Source organism: Kryptolebias marmoratus, linkage group LG22 (genome assembly GCF_001649575.2).
Source record: "Kryptolebias marmoratus isolate JLee-2015 linkage group LG22, ASM164957v2, whole genome shotgun sequence".
Taxonomy (NCBI): domain Eukaryota; kingdom Metazoa; phylum Chordata; class Actinopteri; order Cyprinodontiformes; family Rivulidae; genus Kryptolebias; species Kryptolebias marmoratus.
Genome location: NC_051451.1, coordinates 10,773,374 through 10,796,113, shown reverse-complemented (window position 1 = coordinate 10,796,113; position 22,740 = coordinate 10,773,374). Strand labels below are relative to the sequence as shown.

Below are 22,740 nucleotides of genomic sequence, written 5' to 3'. Positions count from 1 at the left end.
GTTAAATGGTTTTTTGAGTGCAGCTTAATAAATCCTGCTACTCTTTTGGCTCTTTTTTTCTTTTACATCTTGCTTGTAAAAATACCTCCGTATAGAGTTTAGTCTAATCCAATTGTTCTAATATATCTGAATACACACTAAAAATGGTTCAACATGACAACATTAACAACTACATCCCCCCCACTGCCTGGAAATCTGATCAGTAAAAAAAGAGAGAGTTTTACGACTCGATTCCACCTTCCTTCTTTTTTTTTCATAATTCAAAAATAGGCAGAAAAAAGGCTAATCAGGCTAATCATGATGTGTTTTTAAAGTAATTGGCTTTTAAGTCTAAAGAAATGAATATTTATAAACTATTTTGTTGTAATTTTGGCAACAAGTTGCATAGCCTTGCTTTAAATGCTGAATATTACATATAAATTCTAAAAATAGATATGAAATCAGTTCATAATTTCACAGATTAAATAATGTCAATTTATGGATCATTTTACTGTACCAACCATCAAAAGCTTCCCTTGTGACTGATTATTGTGACTCAGTTCAGAAAATATCAGAGATGTCAGTACGTCAGTGGAACAGGCTGCTTCCTGCTTTCAAACATTAACATTTTTCATTCATAACAATGTCAGCAGTAGTTTGGTCCACACAACCCAGTTGTTTTATCCATATGGTCCACAGTTTTGGTCAATAATGGTGGTAAATTAGAGGATAGCTGTTATTTATTGGGTTCATTGGTAATCAGAGATTTTTTCTATCTTAAAACAAACCTTGCAAAGACTTATGTGAACACATGACATGTTTCTCTGTAGTAGCTTCACTGTATAATCATGAGCAATCAGTGTTAAGATAAAAGTTAAAAATATATAAAAATATATCTGAATGTAACATTTGTCTGCTGGCGCTCTATCAGCATTTTATGAGGAGGGTAAAAGTAACTTTAAAGCCACATTACATGAGTGCCCACAAGCTCTAGTCGATTCCTACTTTTATTAAATCCCACATTAGTCTCATTTTGTACTTAGTTGTTGCCATTTCATGCCAACAGGGTGTGAAATGGTTACCATTTTGCACCTATGCACCTAATCGCTCAGTCACAGTGCGTAAAATACACATGCCAGGACAAACTCTCAACAGTACAGGTGTATTGAAGCAGATGCTGCCTGTATAAAATACAAAGAAACCACAACCTAAGCTGCTTGTGTTTTCAGGCAACCATATTGTCATACTTTTTAAGGAACGTATTATTTGATTTGAACTGAACTGCTTTAAATTTCTTTTGTCTTGAGATCTGGGGGTATTTAGAAAACATCTACAGTTAAAGCTTTGAATGTATAGGCTTTTGCTCACCAGTAATAATAATAATAATAATAATAATAATAATAATAATAATAATAATAATAATAATAATAATAATAATAATAATAATAATAATAATAATAATTGTACCAACAACTTGTGGCTTTTTTTTGTACCCAAAAAGTATGGCTGCAAAGTTGCAGAAGTATGACTTGGCAGAAATCCAAACTGACCTGGCACTGTGCCTGTCAATAGAAAAAAATAAATAAAATAGATTAAATGAACAAATACAGTGAATAAACCATCTATCCATTTCCTTTACCCACTACCTATCTTAGACAGTCATTGGTCGAGAGACGAAGTGCACTCAGGACGGGTCACAAGTCTATCACAAAAAACATATTCACAATATCTCTGTTTCACCACCATTTTTGTGGGTCAAATATCCTTTGCGCTGTGAACCAGTAAAGCTATTACACACTTAGTTAAGAGACTGGGTTGGTGGCTGCATCACATAAGCTGCAGTGTTTATTTATTCACTCTGAGCAGATCTGCCTCTCTTTTGTCTTCACGCCTTTTGTTAACTTCTAACTCAGCTTAACTCTGTTGGCCCAGCAGTCAGTGTGTCAAACCTACATTATTTATTATTGTTTGTTTGGTTTTTATCATGTTGACATGTGGCCATCTAATGTATGACCCTTCACCCCAAAACCTGCAAGGCTCTCATTGTTTCTTTGTGGATTAGATCCAAAATGAAAAACAGCCAAATGTCTTTTCTGCAGTTACATTTGTCTAAAACCAAAATTTGGATTTCTTCCTTGAATTGTGAGAAAATACATATAGCAGAGAATGGAAACTAAAACCATACAATTTTAGATTTACTGACCAACTGAGGGTGTGGTTTAAAAAGGAACATCTTTTTGTTGTATAATTCATGAGAATGTACTATTTCTTGGTAATTTTAGTATGAAACATTTAAATACTTCAAAAAGCCAAGAGATGTTTTCATGTTCATGTTCATCTTTATGATAGATGTATCCTAAACATTCTGTTTCATCCTCACTTTATAACTAGCAGTTTCAGTCAGAAGAGTACATACACCAATCATGGGCATGAATGGCATAATAATTATGGTCTTTAATGATTTATTTGAACCGCTCTTTTTTCAGGGTGTAATGAAAGCCCCAACCTCAACCCCACTGAAAGATTGTGTATTATTCTTAACAGTTGCGTTTTTGCCAGGAAACCACCATATTTAAATGAACTCTGTCAATTTTGCCACAAAGATTGATCAGATATCAGCCAGAGGCTTGTTGATGAATGCAAACAGTGTGAGGTTGAGGTTCAACTTGCTGAAGGACATTTAACCAACTATTAGTGGTTGTGCATATATATGATTGATATATAATTCTGACCCTGTGTGGATTAAAGAAAATCCTCAGTAAATTGAAACTTTTGCACTTGACTCTGGTTTTTAAAAATCATTTAAGATATATGTTGTATCATCAATCCGCCCTGAAAAACGAGCGGTTGAAATAAATCCTTAAAAATCCAAAATTCATAAGGCAGTCATGCCATGAACTCAACTGTATATCCATTCACATGCACGGACCACACCTAAGAAGTGCAGTATTTCTAAATAATTAGGCATTTACATACAATCAATAAATCCAGACTTTTTGTTTCTTTCTGCATTTTTTAATAAAGATTACATGCAACGGTCAAACTAGAGGTGAATAGCAGTTGTTTTGATTGTAGTCAATTTTGTGTGTGTTTGACATGGGTCCAGGGTCTAGTGAAAGCTTACTCAGGCAGCAATTGTCCCTCATACACCCTGAAATTACAGTACTAAGGGCAGCACTATGTAGAAATCCTTTCAGGTGCATCTCAAGGCCTAGTGAGTGTATGTCAGTGTGTTGGTGTATGTAGTGATACACCAGCAGATAAAAAACTATAAAGGTGCTATATATTTCCCTAACACATGACTCTGAAAGCTTTTATAGTGGAAGGAGAAAGCTTTTACATAAGTTTGGAATAAGCAATAAAATAAATCTGGTTTATTTTGGTTGAATGTAGTTTAAAACACTGACCTGAAATAGGTTTTTACAAAACTCTTAAATCATCTTAGGACTACAAAAGTGTACTGTAGTGAAGGAAGCAAATATTCATTTTAGGTACCTAATTAAGCTCTGGGTTAAACTCACCTTTAGTGGTGCCAGATTCCTCTGAAGCCAGGGTTTAAATCAGGACTTTGGACCTGATTTTCTTCAAAGAGCCCAGCTGCAGCTAGATAGCCTTTAAAGACTTAAAAAAAATACACCACACACTAATGATAGAGAAGAGATACCAGCACATCTCATGTAACATCAGCTGCATGTGTGTTCAAACTCAGTCCCCACTAAAACTATGAGGGGAGTGCTTTAAATACAAAGCCAAAGAAAGGGATAATTTTGTTTTAACAGCTCAACTTTGATAACATCAACTTTTCTGCTGGTGGGCAGAACTACAATAGCACATTTATTTTAGATTATATTTAGATTTATGCTCAGCTTGTATGAAGAAGGATGTGTGGTACTACTCATGTGGTTTTAGTAGTAAAATATACAATTTTAAACAGAACAAATGAGTTATTTACTGAGTGGGACTGAGGTTTTACAGGCTAGATCTTTTCACAAAGATAACAGCAATCGCCTCTGCCTTTCTTATGAAAGCCGTTTCAAACAAAGATCCAGCAAAGATTTACAGATTTAATGGCATCTGTCCTCAAGGAAATGCTAACGTTGCACTTTAGACGATGAGAAAAGGAAAACGACAAAAAGTAGGAAGAGAAAGCAGATACCAAACAGATCTATAAACAATTAAAAGTAGAGTGTGATGCAACAGAAAAGTGGTCAGATGGAGATAGCAACCATTGTTTACCCACTATTTAAAAAAAAACTAAACACCTGAAGTACTCTGTTACAAGCAGGTACAACATATATTATTGGATGTATATAGCAGTTAAAAGACCTAACAAAAGCATACAAAATAATATATTATCTAAATCTAAATAATGATCATGTACACTTGCTCACAAAATGTTAAGCACCCTGACACCCTTCACATGTTAAACAATTATGTTAATATTGCAATGATTACAGATGAACAACAGCGTTGACAGTACAGGCACTCTGCTATTCCCATGTCAGTAGGGTGTATTTCCCTCTTGGGCTTGGATACAAGAGGCTCATTGGTGTGGAACAAAGTCATGCGGGTGTTGTATCGTCTCCTGCTGCTGTTGTAACAAGCCCTCGAGATCTTCCAGACTGGCATTGGGTCCAAGTTGATGTTGAGCTGAACTCATATTTAAGGAAATATTGAGGGACAAGGCTGGCCTCAAGAGAACTTCAGTATGGTCCAAGCAGTCCATAAACACACGTGTTGTGTGTTGGCAGCTGTTGTCTTATTACAGGGTGCTGTCTCAGATTCAGGGTGTTACTGATGTAACGCTGTCCTATCAGGGTGCCCCTGGGTGACCTAAGGCACCCTACATTATGATTCCAGGAGTAAAGCCGTTCTGTGTTTTTGCAACATTGGCAGTAGAGCTGGGCATGTCTGATATCTTTTTTTTTTTTTTTTACTTTTACAGTGTCATGAAATGTCTTACGCTGGTCTCTACACTGAATGTGGCATGGTCACCTGACTAACACAATGATTTTGTTTCTTAAAAGGATACCATGACATCAGGACATTTACAAGCTTTGAGCATCCTGCATGAGCACCTGTTTCCTCAGTTGTAGCACTAATTAGGCCAACTCTAACAATGCTAACAGATCAGTGTTACTGGTGTGTCCTGTAACAACTCCTGTCAGTATAATGCAGCAATGGCATTTGTTGAAATTCAAACCCATTTTGATGAGATGAGGATAAGTGGTTTTGTGGCTTGTAAATGACTAAAAGTCTGGGCTGTACCCTTTTAAGACTTTACTTCTGCCTGATGGTCTCATTGATACCTATTCCTTCTGAATCTGAATTGGTCAATAGGGTGACAAAGGCAGTATGGGAATTCCTGGAAGAATGGTGAGTGTCCAACACAGTAGTGGTTACATTCAAATGCTTTTACAACACAAATTTAAAATACAACACAGCTTGTACATGTAACCCTTGATGGATGTTCGTGACATTAACAGTATAATACAGAAGTTAATCTACAGTTATTCTTAATTTTTGCTGAAATTGAATAACTATATGTATTTAATGCAGCTTTACTGTAAACTCTGAAGATCCTATGATAAGAAATGGTTTAATGTAGTTCAATTGCTCAGTGTATTTTATTGAATACAGTCAAGATGCAACACTGGTCATAATAACATTTAAAATTCACTTTCATCTAAAGATATTTAATTTGAGAATGACATTCAAGCCTTAAGTGATTTGGATTACATTAAAACGTATTTGTTGAATAAGAAACCTTATCATAAACACATGGTTTTATGATTTTAAATAAAGGTCCTGCGATTTTTGTGCAATATATGATCCCAAATTAAGAAAACCAGATACAGTGTTAAAAACCCAAATTATTACATTTACTTTGATGGTTTTTTTTTTTATTTCAGATAGTACAAACTAATTTTCTTTTTAGGTTTTGCCTTGTCAAATTCTATTAATTAATTTTATGAGTATTTGAGGCACTTGTACCACAAGTATCAGTCAGCTGTGTAAAAACACTGGTACCACAGTCTATAAAATAAAATAAAATATAAATTAAATTGTTGAAAACCACAGTAAAAATAAAAATCAATGACAATGTAAGAAGCATTGTCTTTTTTGTATTTTAATTTTTTACAGTGTCTTTTTAAATTTGATGTTATTTCAAATTAGGTTAATCATGGGTGTCATTTTTTAAGTGTTTATTTGACAGTTTTTTCTATATGCTTACTTTGTTTTGCATACAATTAATCTCTACACACTATTTGTGTAAGTTTTCCATATTTTCAAAGACTTGTTATGAGTTGGGGTCCCCCAGTTGGTCCCTCTTTAGAGTTGCTAAGATTTTTTATGAACTTCTTAGAACAGCGTTCTTTTATTTTGCACCTTGGTCCTGAAATAGTCTTTGGACCAAACTAAAGCCTAATGATTTTGTCTGTTTTACAGTTTTGATAAAGTCTCTGGTAGCTGAAATGTTCAACTGCTATTTTTTAGCTGGACTTAGTACTTGTTTTATGTTGATCCTGACTTATTTAATGTTTCTGTGTTTTTTAATATTAATTGGAGTTTTTAGCTTGTGACTTTGTGTCTTTGTAATGCTGTGACATCTAGACCAGGTCTCCTTTCAAAAAGGAGATGATAATCCCCAGAGAAATCCTGGTTAAATTAAAGTGAAACAAAATAAAACAACAATCTTTAATGCTCAATACGGTTTTAAAATAACTTGGTTGTGCAAAAGGCCATCGGATCAAAGTGGGTTTGGTATCAAAGAACAATTAAAAGTTTACAAATGCATGTGAGGAGCTTAATAATGATTCCACCATCAGATAGAAAACTGTTTAGTTAGAAAGACAAGCCTTTTCATGGCATAATGACATCTTTAGCTTTCTTTTAGCATAACTTATCTCACACACCATTACTGTAGCCCCTTCCCCCTCCCCCATCACTAGTCCTGAGGATGCTGCATGTCCCGAACCCTCCTGCCTCTAACACTGGTTCCTCTTTTTCTTGTGTCTCTCTCCTCCCTTCACACCTGTTTGCATGTGACTGATCCCAGGGCTTAAAAGGACAAGCAGGTGAGAAGGTAAGTTTAGGAACATGTGGCCTTTCCAGGAACATGTTTTGTTTTGTTTTTTAGCACATTAAATATATCTTTATCCTTAGTTTAGTGTTTAGTTTAGTTTTGTTTAACGTAGTCAGCTTGTATCAGCACATAAAAAGATTTTTATTGCTGTTTCAGGTTATGTGGCACATTGTTCAGATTTGAGTTAATGGATGCTTGTGGCACTGTACTATGTTTACAGGTAACTTGTGATTTATATGATGAGCTGGGGTCAGAAAATAAATGCTTTCCCACTCTGGTTAGATTACTTGAGCCTTTTACACTGTGAAACACAATCGCAACAGTTTGTCACATAAGTGTCTGAAGGTTTTAAGTTAAGACTCCCCAAAGAAACCAGAGAAACGTTTCTAGAGGCCTCAGCAGAAGACATGAGGAAATTCTTGCTGAGAACTCCAAATGAACAGTGTTATTAAGAAGGATAATTATGTTGTTACTGGTGTGTTGTGCAGCATTGATATTCTTGCTTTCTGTCTCGTTGAAATGATCACAAATATGAGCAGCCAGCTGGAAAAAAGACAGTTTGATATTTGCCTCAGGGTGAACATTACATGTAAGATAACTTTTACTGTTAGCTCCAGTATCTCCCACTTGGCTTTATAAATTACTCAACAGAGATGGCAAACATGCAATGTATCGGCCAATGTCTGCAGTTCAGGAACATAAAAATCTAATCATTTTTATTTACACTAGGGTAATGTAAAAATATTGATATATATATATATTCCTTCTTTATTACTCTATGGGACTTTTTGTCTTAGGGTTGTGTAAAGTTCTTAAAATTTTTTAAGCACTAAGTGGAGGAGTGTCTTTTTTATGAATCATATTGTTACCCAGACTGTTGCAACTCAGACATACTTGGATGTAACTACTTGGGGAGTAGCGACCGAGATTCAAATGCCACAAGATTTCTCGCCGAGTTGAAAATTGTCTCATGAACCCCAAGAAGCCCTGTTGCATGACTTTATTTTGTGAAATGATCCCTGAAGATGTTCTCACCACTTTAAATGCTTTGTGTGGCAGTAGTTCACAAACATCCCAGGCAATAGGATCATGCAGCAGCTTCCCAGTTTGGCCTCAAAATTCAAGGTGGGGTCGACATAAATACCATTCAACATTTCTCTGATGGAAATAATAAAGAACACAAGGAGTTTCACTTCAGTCAGACCTGAGAGATTTCCAGACCCCGAGATTCTCAGACACATCCCTGCTACAGAGAGTCTGAATTTATTGTATCCACATCCAACTCGTCTTGATCCTGTGGACACAGGACCTTGTTTCTTCTTGTCTTGTCTCATAAGATGAGTGGCTTATTACAGGCATAGTATTTACACATCTGAACTGCCATGGAGATCCTTTTATTACTTTTTGCAGAATTGCATCACAAATTGTTATTCAGCATTGTGTAACTGCCACCTATTTGTTAGCTGATAAAGGTGGTAAAATACTTATTTTCATCTGCTAGTTGGTAAAAAAAAGAATAGGTATGTATGTTAAAATTTCATGTCATGTTATCATATAGCCAGTATTTCACTCGACTGTTTGTGAACGGCGCTTGGGAGAAGAAAGATCCACTGATTGTCACACACCTGAGTGTGCGAAATTTGTTCTCCGCATTTGGCCCATCCCTTGAGGGATGGGTGAGCAGCAGCGGTGCCGCACTCGGGAATCATTTGGTGATCTAACCCCCCAATTCCATCCCTTAATGCTGAGTGTCAAGCAGGGTGGCAATGGGTCCCATTTTTACAGTCTTTGGTATGACCCGGCCGGGGATTGAACCCACGACCTCCCAGTTTAGAGACACTCTACCACTAGGCCACTGAGCTGGGAGGGAGTCGCCAAGATGTCTCCAAACATTTACATGGGATTTTTAATTTACTTGCGTGAGTGGCACAGGCTTGCAGCCTCGTCACAAATTTTGAACATCCTCAAACAGTTTGTGCAACAAACTTTTTCTCAGAAGATGCAGAGTCGTCGGAGACTTGCAGGTTGGGGTGCAGTGTGGACAGGGGTGAGCAATGCAATAATGTACACAGCCTAGAGTATGTGCACACGAAAATAGACTGTTATTTTCGAAAATTGGCCGTGCAAAATGCAGCCATATGGCTCTTTAGTTACTTGATTGCAAACACTCAGATTTCAGTGAGAATACAACAGAATATTTGAACATTTTCTTGCCATTTTGAATCTCCAGTAGTCACTACCCAGGAAGACAATGGCTGATTATGCAGTTTCTAAACAGGGGTTGAGTTTTAGGCATTTTCCTTTTTAAATATGGTTCTTGTTTCTTTATAACATGTTCAGTATGAACGCATACTCACTGATTCAGTTTCAAGCAATTTTGTTCTTTGTTAGTTTTGTCATTTGCAGGCCCAAAGACACACAAACTTTCTTGACTGTTTATCATATGCCCTACCACAATGAAAAAAAAAAGTATTTACCACTAACTAAATCTACTGTTTTTTATAGTAAATGGTAGTGATTAGAATATGTGGTCAGTCCTTGAGCAAAACAGTAAAAGTAAATGAAGGAATTTGAAAATAACACACAGAATAATTGACTCTGGATATATATGACTCAAAAGAAAAAGGAGAAGGAGCCTGGCACAGAGAGAATAGGCAAACAGAAGCTTTCCCAGGGCACTGTGCTCTTTAAATAGATGGGTTCTCAGGGTTCTTTGGGAAGGTGTTTGGGGCGAGCAACACGCAAACTGAGCCAGACTGAGAGAAAACACAGAAATACATGACTGATTGGAAACGAAACCCCAAAGTCACAGCAGATGCAATTTCTTTATGAGCTTGAGAAAATTTCATTTCAAAAGGAAATGAGATCTACATTTCCTCTGCCTGTGAGTTCACAGGAATTTGGTTTTATGTTTTCTCTGACTGGGTCCTGGTTCGAGTTGAGTTTTAACATTGCCTTGTTACCTTGACCTCTCACCACCCTCAGAATCAAAGTAACTCAATCTCTGTGTGGATGTATCTGCAGATCTTCACTTGTCTGGCCTACTAATCTGTAGAAAACCAAAGACATAATTAAAACCTGTCGCTGATGTCATGAATGTTCCTTTTCCATCATTACCCTCTGGCCCATAATTCATGCATCTGCCATCAAATCAAGCACGAGATAACAAACACAATACATGTCTTTCAGAGTATTTAGCATTGCCTTTGTTTTATGAATCACAGGTGCCATCAGCCATCTCCCTTTTAGTTAGTTTTTTTTCTTTAAGAAGAGAGGTTAATTAAAGTAAGTGCTGGGAACCTGAGTCAAGCCAGTCTGACTTCAGTGGTTTGTGGGACTGGGAAGAGATGGTCGGAACGGCTGCACAGACGCACTGCCGACATGGTGCAAATTGACTGCTATTTGCCAAAGCAAGAGCCCAGAGGCACTTCAGTGTTTATACTGCAGAACAACTGACCTCTGCAGGCATACTGTTAAGTGCAGTCTTGAAATTAGATCCTTTTTAAAAGGACTGAATGAGAACAATATGAACTCTTAAGGTTTAGTCATTTCAAAACAGAAACACCGCACAAGCCAAATCATGACTCATGGTTGTTAATTTGAAAAAACAAGAGAGAGAGAGAGAAATTTCCACCCAAACATGTGTACAGGAGTTTACAAGAATGGTAACAAATGGGCAGTGGGTGAAAAGACCAACCAAAAAAGGAGAAGCTAGCCATGTGTACACTGATGAGCCTATGAGACAAAAGTGACAACAACTAGAAACTTTCTGAAGACTAATTGAAAGGTGTGAATGCAGCTACTGCCCAAAGCTCCAACATCCATCAACTTTCTTCTCTAAAAGCCCAATGATAATTTAGAACTTACTTTTTAAATAATCTAACATCACAAAATACCAGTGTTTTGATGTATAACCTGTATACGACATGTAAAGTTCAGAGGAGTTTGTTTGCAAATGTTTCGGAAAGTTTAATTACAGCTCAGAGTTAGTGAAGTCATCCTGTACTAAGTTAAACATTCTGTAGTAAATTTTCAAAAAGCATACAACTTGAACCGTGATTATGTAAAACCTGTAAGAAGTGAAACGGTCATACAAATATAACTTTGAATGACGCATTAAGTCACCCATTTAAACTTGATGATGTTTCTACTGTGAAGAATGCTATAGAGGGCTCATTTAGGCAGACTCTCATAGTTGTGTATGCAAACGATCTGTAGGGCATATGATGTACTGCTACCGATAAATAGCATGCCATTTTCGATCAAGCTGCAAATTGTGAAACAAAATATGTATAAATTGGTTTTACAAAGCTAAAGAAGGAGGTGGAGGTGTAATAAGGCTGCTGCTTTTGAATTGACATCCACTGACAGAGCAGTCAAACACCAAGAGCAAGCAAGAAATGCTCTTTCAAAATAAAACAAGAAGTGAAGCAGTTACTAGCAGGCCACAGCAAAAATAATTAACAACATTAAAACTATGATTATGACAAAAAGTTACAAGGTTGAGGACTAAGTTGTTGGTTTAACCCTAACGCTTTATTTTAAACACAATAAAGAATTTCTTGGAACTTGTTAAAACATGTTTTGAACTTACAGAGGGCAGCTATCTTTATTATTTGTTGATTATTAGTGGATTGAAGCTTGATTTGTCTGCTTTTTTGTGCTTGTAAACATGATTAAACTTATGACACAAATGGTGTGTGACAAAATAAGATCCCCAAATTGCACAAAATTCGGTCCAGCATGATGTTAATCTTTTTTTCTCTGTAAGGCTTGAATTGTCAGCTGATGGGCTTATGGGCAGTTTCCTTGGCACAAGTGGTTTTGCTCTAACCCCTCAAATCATCACCAGGCTGCCTAAATTAGCTACAATCATCACTAGATTCCCATTGCTATGCATCAGTTTTTTTTTCTATTTATTGATTAGTACCTGCTAGCTTTCTAACTTCTGAAAATATACCACTTTGTTAAATTTCTCTGAAATGTTTGTAGAGGTGAAAATGGTTTTAGAGCTAGGAGTACCCTCACATTATTGCTTTTCTTATTTTTTTCCTCTTCATGTTTTTGTCCACAGGGTGCCCCAGGCGAGCCTGGTCTGTCTATCATTGGCCCAAGAGGACCTCCTGTAAGTGTCTTTATTTCTTCCAATACACAATGAATCTCTGTGTTCCAAGTGTTTTTAGTAGACCTCTGCTCAATATATCAGCTTTGGAGACACAAACAGACTCCTTTGAGTTCTGTTTTCATTTCAGCTGATTAGACTAAACCACTGGAGAGACTTGCTCTTCCTTCGCTTTGTGGGGTACTGGGCTCAGCTTGATGTAAACCCAGCCAAGATGTCTTTATTTAAAAATGGGTTAATGCACCACAAATGATGGTATAATGTTAAATAATTACAGAGTGTGTGGAAACAGCAGCATTGTGCATAAGGATTGGAACTAAGAATTGGCTATAAGTTGGACCATTAGTCATGTTTGTTTTATGCAGAATCAAAGTGAGAAGTTTCATCCGGATCTGCTTAGGTGGGTGTGAATGATTCAGACATCGGTTTTTAATAGAAGACAAAATTTATACATTCTGTTTGCTCTTTAGTTTCAAAAAGAATAATGTGGCTTCATAAATTGCACAATGTATCCTTAAAAACCAGGCGAAATTCAAAACTCTAGCCAACGTAAGTGGAGCGCACATCTGTTTTTCTAATTGATGTTATTGTGATCTGTACCGGTATGTGCCCACTCTTCCTGGATGGTAATAGGCAGCTATAATGAATACCAGGCAGCAGAGAAGCTTTGCACAGTAGGAACCAAGTTCTAATCTCAGAGAGCCAGTCAGTCAAAAACACTTTAGAAGCTAGTTTACCACAGCAGGAGAGACTGACATTAGAGACTCCAGTCCTGACCCGGAGATGAAACAAGGGTCTTCATTCAAAAGAGAGGTGGGAAAAATAAAAGGAAATGACATCTCCTGCTAGCCAAGGGCCTTGACTTCTTCACCACATTGCCATACCGTCAGGGTGGATGAATGTATGTGAATATATTTTCCAAAGCTTGGCTAAAACTGGCAGCAAAGCTGTTTTAGGAAATACTCATAGCAGGTCTGTGTTCAAGGGAAATGATGCCTGTTCAAATTCAGGAATAATATTCAAAATCCTATTTCCTTTTAGCTGAAAGTTAGGAAGGTGAAATAAATTCACACTTTAGTTTTTCCAGGAGACTTCTTAAGAGTGTGAAGACTGATGGTTATTTATACAGTTAGCAAGCACATTAACCTTTTTTTTTTGTGGTCAGCAATCTTTGTTACATCGGAACATTTTCTGAATCTGTTTTTCTCTTCTACAAAGAAACACTCCTATTGAATGTATTCTCCAGAGCCTTCTGTATCACCCCTTGTGTCAAAATCAATTTCGCAAGTTAACAAATACAGCAAAGCAAAGTAACTAATCAGCTTTTAGCACGTTTTGATCCCAGACCCTCTGTGGTATATCATTGTTTTTCTTTTTCTTTTTAGGGACAACCTGGCACAAGAGGATTTCCAGGCTTTCCAGTGAGTCACACTGTAATGTCTAATGATGAAATTTTAACTCATGAACCAGTTGAAAATATTTTACTTTAAATAAACAAAAAACAACAATGCTTTTATAATACAGCAGCCCGAGATGCATGAATAAGTGATGAATGGTTAGTCCAGAGATCTCAGGAACATGTTTTCAAATGGATTTTATGTACTAGTGTAGTTTCAAAGATTCTTCCAAAATAGCCTTTTATCTGCAGACTGATGATGTTTGTGGATTATCTTATTCAGGTATTTTGGCCATTTAACCTGTTTTTGTAACAATCTATTTTCAAACCAGACAAAAAGCCTTGACAGTGTGAATACTGCATAAAAAGAGATTTAAAACCTTTAAAATGTGTTTAGAATTGTGATGCCAGCAACACATACTTAAACTAAAGGCTCAGCATTCATTGAAAGAATGCATACTTCACTTCAAAGCTTTAAACTGAGATCAGTTTACAATGAGAAGAGGAGTTTTAGCCATTTTTGTCAAATCTCATGTTATATTGTAAGATCTTGCATGATGTGTTAGTGATCTGAATACATGCTGTGAATGCCTCTCAGCTACTACCACATTAGGCTTTAGCTCAATATCTGTAAAACTGACTATGTTATAGCCATTTTTCTATTAACTTAGGTCAATTAACTGGGGAAGCTATCTTAAATTGGGGTGACTCCAGCATTGAAGAGGTACATCCAACAATTAGTTTCTGAGAATTTCATTAAAATCCATCCAGTAGTTCATGAGATATTTTGCTAACAGACAGACAGTGCTGATGCCAACAGTTAATGTAAAGGTTTTAAACAAAGCTTTGGTGGAGTATGTATTGCTCAAAGTATGTGTTGGGAATCAGTGTCAACTAATACTACATAAAATATTAACTAATATCTGTTAAATTGACTGACTTTAAGATATTTTTGTGTTTGGTGCCTGGCAATAAATATTTTTAACTAATTATATTTAAAATAAATACTTGTAACTAATTATATTTAATGTAGAGGTCTATAGGGCAACTTCTGAAGGGTTTAATAAATAAAAAACAGTCTTTCTCCATATTTATCCCAATACAGAAAATAATAAAAGTACTATGACTTCTAAAGGATTTTCAATGCATCAAGTGCAAGGGAGCAAATCCAAGCTGGACACCTATTGTCTCCAGGCTCTCAGGTAACACTTCATCAAGAACCATCATTCATCAGTAGCTGATGGAACCACATGGTCAGGGGAAAACTCTAAAATACAGAGTTACATTCACAGATGCCACTTTAGACTTTACTGTGGAGAAAAAGAAGCCTGATGTTAACAATGTCCAGAGGTGACGTTGATTTCTCTGGGCTCAGCGGTATCTGGGATGGACCATCACACAAACATGGATTGTGGTCAGACAAATCAGTATTCCAGATCTGTTTTGGAAAAAAAAAATCAAGTCCACCGAACCAAAAAGAAAAAGAAGCACCTAGACTGTCTGAAAGCTCAGTTCAGACAGTCCATTAATGCAGAAAAGATCCCTGAGATTTTAGGGCATCATATTCTGCCATCAAGATCACATCTTTTCCAGAGATGCCCATGCCTCTTTCAACAAAACACAATGTAAAATCTCATTCTGGACACATTACAAAGGCATGACTGAGGATGAAGAGGCTGCAGGTACTAGTCTGACCTGCCTGCAGTCCTGAGGTGTTTCCAATCGAGAATATGTGGAGAAGTTTGAAACCAGAGCTGTACTGTTGCACAGCTTGTGATGTGAAGGAATGGATCATTGTGACATGCTTGAACTGAAACACTTCATCAGGTGATGTCTTCACTGCCAAACTGATTCTTAGGTTCTGTGAAAAGGAATGGAAACCTTACAGGGTTATAAAAGCTTTACCATCCCAAATAATATGAGTATTTTGTTAACTTTAAAATGAATACATTTTATTTTAAAAGGAAAAAAAAGCTCAGTAAGACTAATAATGAAATGATTTGGGTTTGTGGTTGTCAATGAAATCAAAAACTAATGTAAAACTTATTGGGTTTTTTACACCATCTCAACATTTTTTGATAAAGGGTTGTATTTATGTTGCTCACACTTTCCATTTTAACTTTAATAACCATCAAATTGTGATATCTTAATTTTCCAGGCTATGTTGTCTTGGAATGTTTTTTTCATTTATTTAATAAACATTTGTGATGCAACCTAATATGTTGATCTACATGCACTTAAAAATCTTGTTCTTCTGTTTTCATAGGGTCCTATTGGGTTGGATGGCAAACCAGTGAGTTTCTTTTGATCCCTGGTGAAAAGCAAATTGAATTAATGATTGAGTGATTCTTCAGTGCCCAGATTCCTCTGTCTTGTAATGATTATGAACATGTTTAAACTAAGAATTATTATGATGATTATTAAAATTACACTCCACTGATATTTTATGCTATTTAAATAGTAGGGTTAAACATGCTGTGGAAATTACAGAGAAGTTATTTCTGGATGACAACTTAAGTGTAGAGTTTTGATTAATCAATTGGTTTATTTTACCACCTGCCCTAACTGTTTTAATGTCCATACAGGGGCTAAATGGACTAAAAGGAGACACCGTAAGTAATCCTTGAATACATACGTCATAAACATTCTGATACAGTTCCAGTCTCCAGCTGCATTTTGCTGAGAACATCTGCCTGTTTATTTTATGCCCACAAAGTACTCAGAAAAAAAACATAGTAGTGACCAGCTTTATGCAGCACAGTTGCGGACTAAAACTGAGCTGCATGTTGAAGGTAAAACATAGAGAAATGTGTGAACTTTGAGCTTCATACTTCACTCAAATAGGTCATTTTGTATTTCAAGTAGATTGTACCCCTACCTTGTGCTAGGGTAGATGTGTTGAAGCAGATGCTGCTGGTATGAGAAACAGAAAAAAAAACAACCTAGCCTGCTTGTGATTTGGGGCATGCATATTAAATTGTCATATTATTGCAGATTAATGCATGATTTCAATAGAAAGAATTTTAAAATGTCTTGTTTTAGGATCCAGGTTATTCAGAAAACAACCAGGGTTACAGACCCTAACAACCATCAATGTCATATTATTATTTTTAAAAAACTGGTCCAAATCTGCTTATCTTTATTTCAAAAGTATACTCCAGTAGATTTAATCATTTATGCTGGAGTAGTTGCCAAAGTGTGGCTGAATTGGGTTAAACAGGCCAAAGCAACTATGAATTGTGTGGCAGTAAGTAAGAGCAGATAGCTTCTTTTTTACCCAGAACGTAGAAGTACATGGTGGCTAAAGCTGCAAAAGTTTGATTTGTCAGAAGTATAAATTGACCTGCAGCCATTTGGTTTAATAATCAAAGATAAGAACTGACTTCTAAATTGAATTGCAATGTAACAGGTTTCAATGGGGTTTCATATTAAATTGGACTGAAATTGGCTAAATAAGATTATAATTGGACTGTATTTATTTAAACTTAAGTTGAACTTGCTTGCTTTTTTTGTAAATTACCCTAAGATCATGTTTTTTTTTTGTTATATAAAAACAGAACTGTACTGAACCACATTAAATTGAATTTAAAGTCAATTTTATCTCATTGTTAAAGCATAAAATAACTTCTGATATACAAAGTCTTGCTTTTGCTCAAGAAACTTGCAGCCACTTCCTTTAGCTCAAGTAAACTCAAACAAAACACATTAAATCTCTTTGAGTGAGGAAATAAAACAAAAGCTTGATGAATGACCCTATTATAAACTTAAATGTCATGGAATGTTGAAGTGAGGTTTAAGGATTTGTCTTGTAAATGTGTAGTTATGCTGTTGGATCCAGAAAGAGGAGCTGCTTAGTCTGTGAGGTCACCAGCATGTGGTGCACTGGATGTGTCCTACTGGGTCCTTTTCCAGAGTCCATTAATCAACCAGTGGCTGACTTCTGACAGCAGCTTAAACTGGGTACACCTATAGGATCTAATGGGAAGTCACACTGTGTACCTTCGTCTCAAACAACTAATTGAAACAGACTCCTGTGGCATTTCATTTATCAGTTTGACTGATACTTTGACATTAGCCCATGTAACCCATGGATTTATTGCAAAGTTTAGTTTTACATGAAGCTGCACATTAAAAATGATTCTTTAAGACAGACCTTGTTGTTGCTGTTTTTCAGGGTCCTCGTGGTCCTAAAGGAAACCCAGTAAGTTTATGGAGTCTGTTATCAAGCCTGAACTAGTTATCTGCTTATCTTTTTTGTTGAACCATACAAACCTCTCTTATTCACCTCGTGTGTTCTTTCTCTTTCAAGGGGGAACCAGGACCCAAAGGGGAGAAGGTGAGATATGCAGCAATTTGGCAATTTTCCCAACAACTAAAATTAAGAAGAGAAAGAAGGAATTTGATTAAAATCTACTGCTTTTTACACATAAACCCATCTTCATGTTTAAAATGTCCTTCTGATTCAAAATTAATAAAAGGATCTAAAATTCTTTTGTTGAGATGTAATTTTTTTCTGTTTTCTTCAGGGTGTATGTGGAGACTCAACACACCGGGTAAGATAATTAAATGGTGGTGTTAATTCATTCATTCATGTTAAAGAATCACCAGGAGTTACCACTCTATCAACAGTATTTATGTTTTGTTTATGTACAACTACAGTTTTTAAATACTATCATATGGCAAACAAAACCTGTGTTGCTGTCAATTTCAAATGACTTTTCACACTTTTTTAATGCCGAAACAAAATAAAAGTTTTGGAGAAGCAGCAGATGGAACAACAAAAGGTGGGTAGCACACCGTTGGGTACCACATGTGGAACTCTTCAGTTCTTTGGGGTTTGGGCTGCTGAGAGGAAAAAAGGGTAATTATCAGTGGCCTGTTGGAGCATACTGTCAGATGTGATAAGAGCCTGTGTGGAGTTGCCAAGAATAAGAGTCTCCTGTGTAATAGCATATTTTTTCAGATAGCTAGTCTATTTTCAGCATAATGTGGCCCTTTAGTTGTTAGATTTTTACTGCATTGGTTGTTTTTATTATAAAGTAGTGGCTAACTATTTTTAAAAGCCCTCAAAATAAAAGTGAGACCTATGAGTCACAAATAATGTTAAGATATGCATTTCAATATGGTAAATCTATCAGGCTTGATGAATTTAAGTATGAGGGAATTTAGACATAAAAGGAACCAGAGAGAGCAAGACAGAGAGAAAGTTATTTTGAAGTTTGTTGCTTTTAACTTGCACAGAAGGTAATCCTCCCTTTTCTACAAGTTCTGTGCCTGTTGGATTTGTTTTTCATACACTTCTCAGAGCCCCTGCAGCAATCTGTTTGGGAGGTCTATTCCCTATGTCTGCTCACACTCCAGCCCTCAATCCTGTAGTGAGTCTCATGGGGTTTAGGGGGAGGGTACTGTTGAGGGTACTGTTTGCAGAGGTAAAATTTTCTGTTTTCAAAGAGTTTGCCTTTCAACATAAAAGCCTGCAAAATCATTCACTGAGTGTTAATCATCAATTTCAGCAGTACAGAGCACTTAGCCTAGTCTTAAAACTAGGAAAAGCTAATCTTGCTATTCAAAGTGTAAAACTGCCTAAAACATCTGTGCTCTAAATGACATAATTCAGTTTAAACTGGATCACTGTTCACTTATACAGAAAGACGAATGCAAATGTGACAAGTTATTTTTTGGTGTGGAGATGTTTGGTAACTATGAGGGTAACAGGGTTTGCAATATTTTTACTAATACTATACTCACTGAAAAAATCAAAAGTGCATCACCCAGAAAGAACGGTCTAATGTGGATGTAATTTGGTCTATTTACAGATTATTGATGGGTATGTATTGTAAATCATTTCATTTTCTGCTGGCATGTCTAGAACAGGCACTAGAAGGCAGGCAGCATTAAGAGTAGAACCATAGTGTTATCAGGCAGCTGCTTGAGCATTCAATAATCAGTTAAAACAGTAACTGAAGGTCAGCAGACACAAATGATGTCTCATAGACACAGACAGCATTTGATGTAGTTTGATAAGGGTCACATTGTGGGTTTGCTTGAGGCTGGCATGCATAGATGTCACAGTAGCCTAATGTTGGAATCAATAGATAGAAGAGGGCAACCAAACACAATGTGATTGTCCCCATTACCCAAGACAGACCACACCAAGGGATGATTGTCGTATTGTGTTCCAAGCACTACAGAACCTCATGACATCTGCACCTACCCCCTAAAAATAGGTATTAAACTCCCACACCATCTTTCACTGACTGGCATCAGCCGGACTACAAGATCATTATCCCATACGTAGGCTGCCCTTACTACCAGAGAAGAGAAGTAATAGGAGGATTGGACTGATTGGTTGGTGCTGTATCATTTTCTGTGAAAAAATCTCACCTCTGCATTAATACAAATGGCCATTGTGTGCATGCATAGCAGTGGTGAGGGGAAAGGACCAATCCTGTCAATGTTGTGGAGAGACAGACCAATGCTACTCCTGAAATCAGGGTGTGGGGAGCTATAGGATATGACTTAAGGACAACTCTGGTTTTGATTGGGAGATCCTGATGGGACAGGATTATACCCATAATTTTTTACAACAAGCCAGTGGACACATGTGGCTATGGACTGCCTGCATCTGGCTGAGATCCTCTTCTGGCCAACTAGGTACCCTGATCTTTCCCCAATTGAGTGTGGGATGAGCTCAGACATCCACTTCTACCCAGTGATGATCTGCTGGATCTCGAGGGCCTGTCACAACATCCCTGGGCTGAGTTGCTGCAGAAGAGGATACAACATCTGTATTACTTTGTTCCACACCCTACTGACATGACACCTGAAATTTCCACTTTGTTGTTCATTTGATCTGATTTTGTAATCATTGCAATAGTCAGATGATCTTTCAGCATGTGAAGCTTCATTTCATTTCCACCACTGCATCTGGGTGCTTAACTTATTTTTTCAGTGAGTGTAATTTCAAGTTAGACTTCCAACTCACATAAATTTTACATTTTTACTGAACCTAATACTAAATCAAAATGTAAATCAAGAGATTTCTGTTTATAAAGCCAGGATAGCTGGTTTCTTGTTTTTAATCCTTATGCTGGTAAAATAAGCAAATTGAGTGCTTACCTCACCTCTGTGCTTAACATACAAACAAAGGATTACCATAAATCCTTCAAACCTTAATTTGTGGAAAAAAAGGAAGAAATCAACTTTTACTAGTATTTTCATGGGGTTATTAATTTTCAACTTTCATCAGTACCACCACTGACTGAAATGACCACTTCCCTCATGCATAGGGCCTCTTTGTCCAGGATCTTCCTCTGAAAACCCTGGCTGCCTTGCGTTCCAGTCAGGCTCTGATGTTAAAGGTTTGTGGGTGCCTTGAAACACCCTGCAAGATAACCTTCACTGGGGGTGTCACCAAGTCGTGCCGCAAAGAGAGCCATTGCCTTAGGCAAAGGCACTCGTCAATTCCTCTGCTCTCCACCACAAAATGTCCTAATTTTAAAGCAAATTTTCAAAATGTGGCTCTTGAAAATGTTGTTTTTGTCACTGTCTGAATGCAGGCAGTTTGTTTTTTTTTTACTATTGTTGCTTTGCCATTAGTGAAAACACACATAGGAATTTTTTTATTTATCTTGTTCAATTTGTTATTGATTTGACAATGTGTATTTCTTCAAGTATGGTGGAAAGCTGGAAATGATGAGGGACAAAGCAGCATACTTGCCTACTTTTTCCAAATCTGTACCCCTAATTATGATCACATTTAACATGCTGTACATATTTCCATAAAAATAGCACGATTTTGAACTTTTAAACTGTTGCCCAAGACAGTGCATCAAGAAAGAGTAGAATTTTCTTTTGGTTTTAATCAAAGCAGTGTTTGCTTTTACATTTTCTGCATTAAGACATTTGTGGAAATATTTACACTATGTAAAAAGAAGGCAAGTTGCCTGCAGATGGAACTACTTGGTGTCAGTTGGGAAACATTGCTAGAACTGAACAGGAATTTACCTGTACCGGCCTCTGCTAAACTTGTGTCTGATAATGCTGGTCATCTCAACAGAAGCGGCGTATTGTACAGACCTGTGTTGGACAGTTGGGCTCAGTAAGTCTGGACGAACACTGCAACCATACCGCTGTACTCTCTTTGTGGCAAGACTGACGCCTACCGCTGCTCTGCAGCAAGCTAAGGGTCTGGGTCACCTTTAATGGGGAAGTTGGTGTACACATTCGCTGCAAGATAATTTGTTATAAAGAGATCATGCTAAAGAAATTTGATTTATTTTATGTTCTTTTTAAACAAAGATCATTAAAGTACACAGACCTCCCCCTTTGCCATTCCAAGCCCATAGTTTGCTGTACAGATGCCTATTTTTATCCTGTTTCTTTTCCAGCTTTGTTTTTCTTTTCTTATTTTACTTCCCACTTCCTGGTTTTTCATTATCGTGTTCTATTTCTCTTTTTCTTCTATATCCCTCCCCACTTCTTCCCTCATTTTCCTGGTTCTATCCTGTTTCCTTTTGCTGGCCTCCTGGCGACCTTTGCCCTGTGACTTATTTGCAATGCTGGCCACCTGTGCTTTGTGACTTCCCTTGGCAGTATTTGCCCATCACCGTGCGCAATATGCCCTCAATAAACCCTCTAATCCTAAAACGCCTCAAGGTACAATTCTCTCTGCCCCCTTAGCCCGCCGTATGGATGCCAGCTGACATCATCCGTCACCAGAAACTACCCAATTCTGCTCTGCCATCATGCTAATTAACCAACCTTTGGCTGCTACTGCTTCTGAATGCTTACATTTAAAGTAAAAGATTTTTGTTACTGATGCATACATAAAAAATAAATGTTTTTTTATACAAAAAATATTGACATTTAAATAATAATGGCCTACCATTCCTTGTCTTTCATGCAAGGGATTTAAAATAAGATCACCTTATGTTGAGTAATGATGGAGTTTTTGTTTTGTCAAACCTTGAAAATAAGGTGCCAAATCCTATGTGATATTTTAATACAGTGACGTGCGGTGAGGTTCATGGTTGGTGAGGCACAGAGTCAGATTTACAAATATATAAATCCAAAAAAGTAGCTTATTCAATTGGCTACTGGTTATTTCATATCTCATCAGCGTTCTTCACTCTCTCTCTCTCTCTCTCTCTCTCT

At 36.9% G+C, this 22,740-nt stretch overlaps 1 protein-coding gene across 18 annotated transcripts in view; it reads left to right on the top strand.

The window, feature by feature from the left end:
- col13a1 (collagen, type XIII, alpha 1) overlaps positions 1-22,740 on the top strand; it is a 121,664-nt gene that overhangs the window by 53,713 nt on the left and 45,211 nt on the right. For 9 of the 18 annotated variants that reach the window (XM_037973442.1, XM_037973437.1, XM_037973434.1 and 6 more), the window contains exons 5-14: positions 5,320-5,355; positions 7,040-7,066; positions 12,141-12,191; positions 13,574-13,609; positions 15,851-15,877; positions 16,170-16,196; positions 17,759-17,785; positions 17,894-17,920; positions 18,111-18,137; positions 20,874-20,945. In XM_037973442.1, coding sequence (XP_037829370.1) covers positions 5,320-5,355; positions 7,040-7,066; positions 12,141-12,191; positions 13,574-13,609; positions 15,851-15,877; positions 16,170-16,196; positions 17,759-17,785; positions 17,894-17,920; positions 18,111-18,137; positions 20,874-20,945 — 357 coding nt within the window. Of the gene's footprint in view, positions 1-5,319; positions 5,356-7,039; positions 7,067-12,140; positions 12,192-13,573; positions 13,610-15,850; positions 15,878-16,169; positions 16,197-17,758; positions 17,786-17,893; positions 17,921-18,110; positions 18,138-20,873; positions 20,946-21,643; positions 21,686-22,179; positions 22,243-22,740 lie in introns of all 18 variants that reach the window. The other 9 variants (XM_025007126.2, XM_025007125.2, XM_017421718.3 and 6 more) reach the window with 5 other exon arrangements.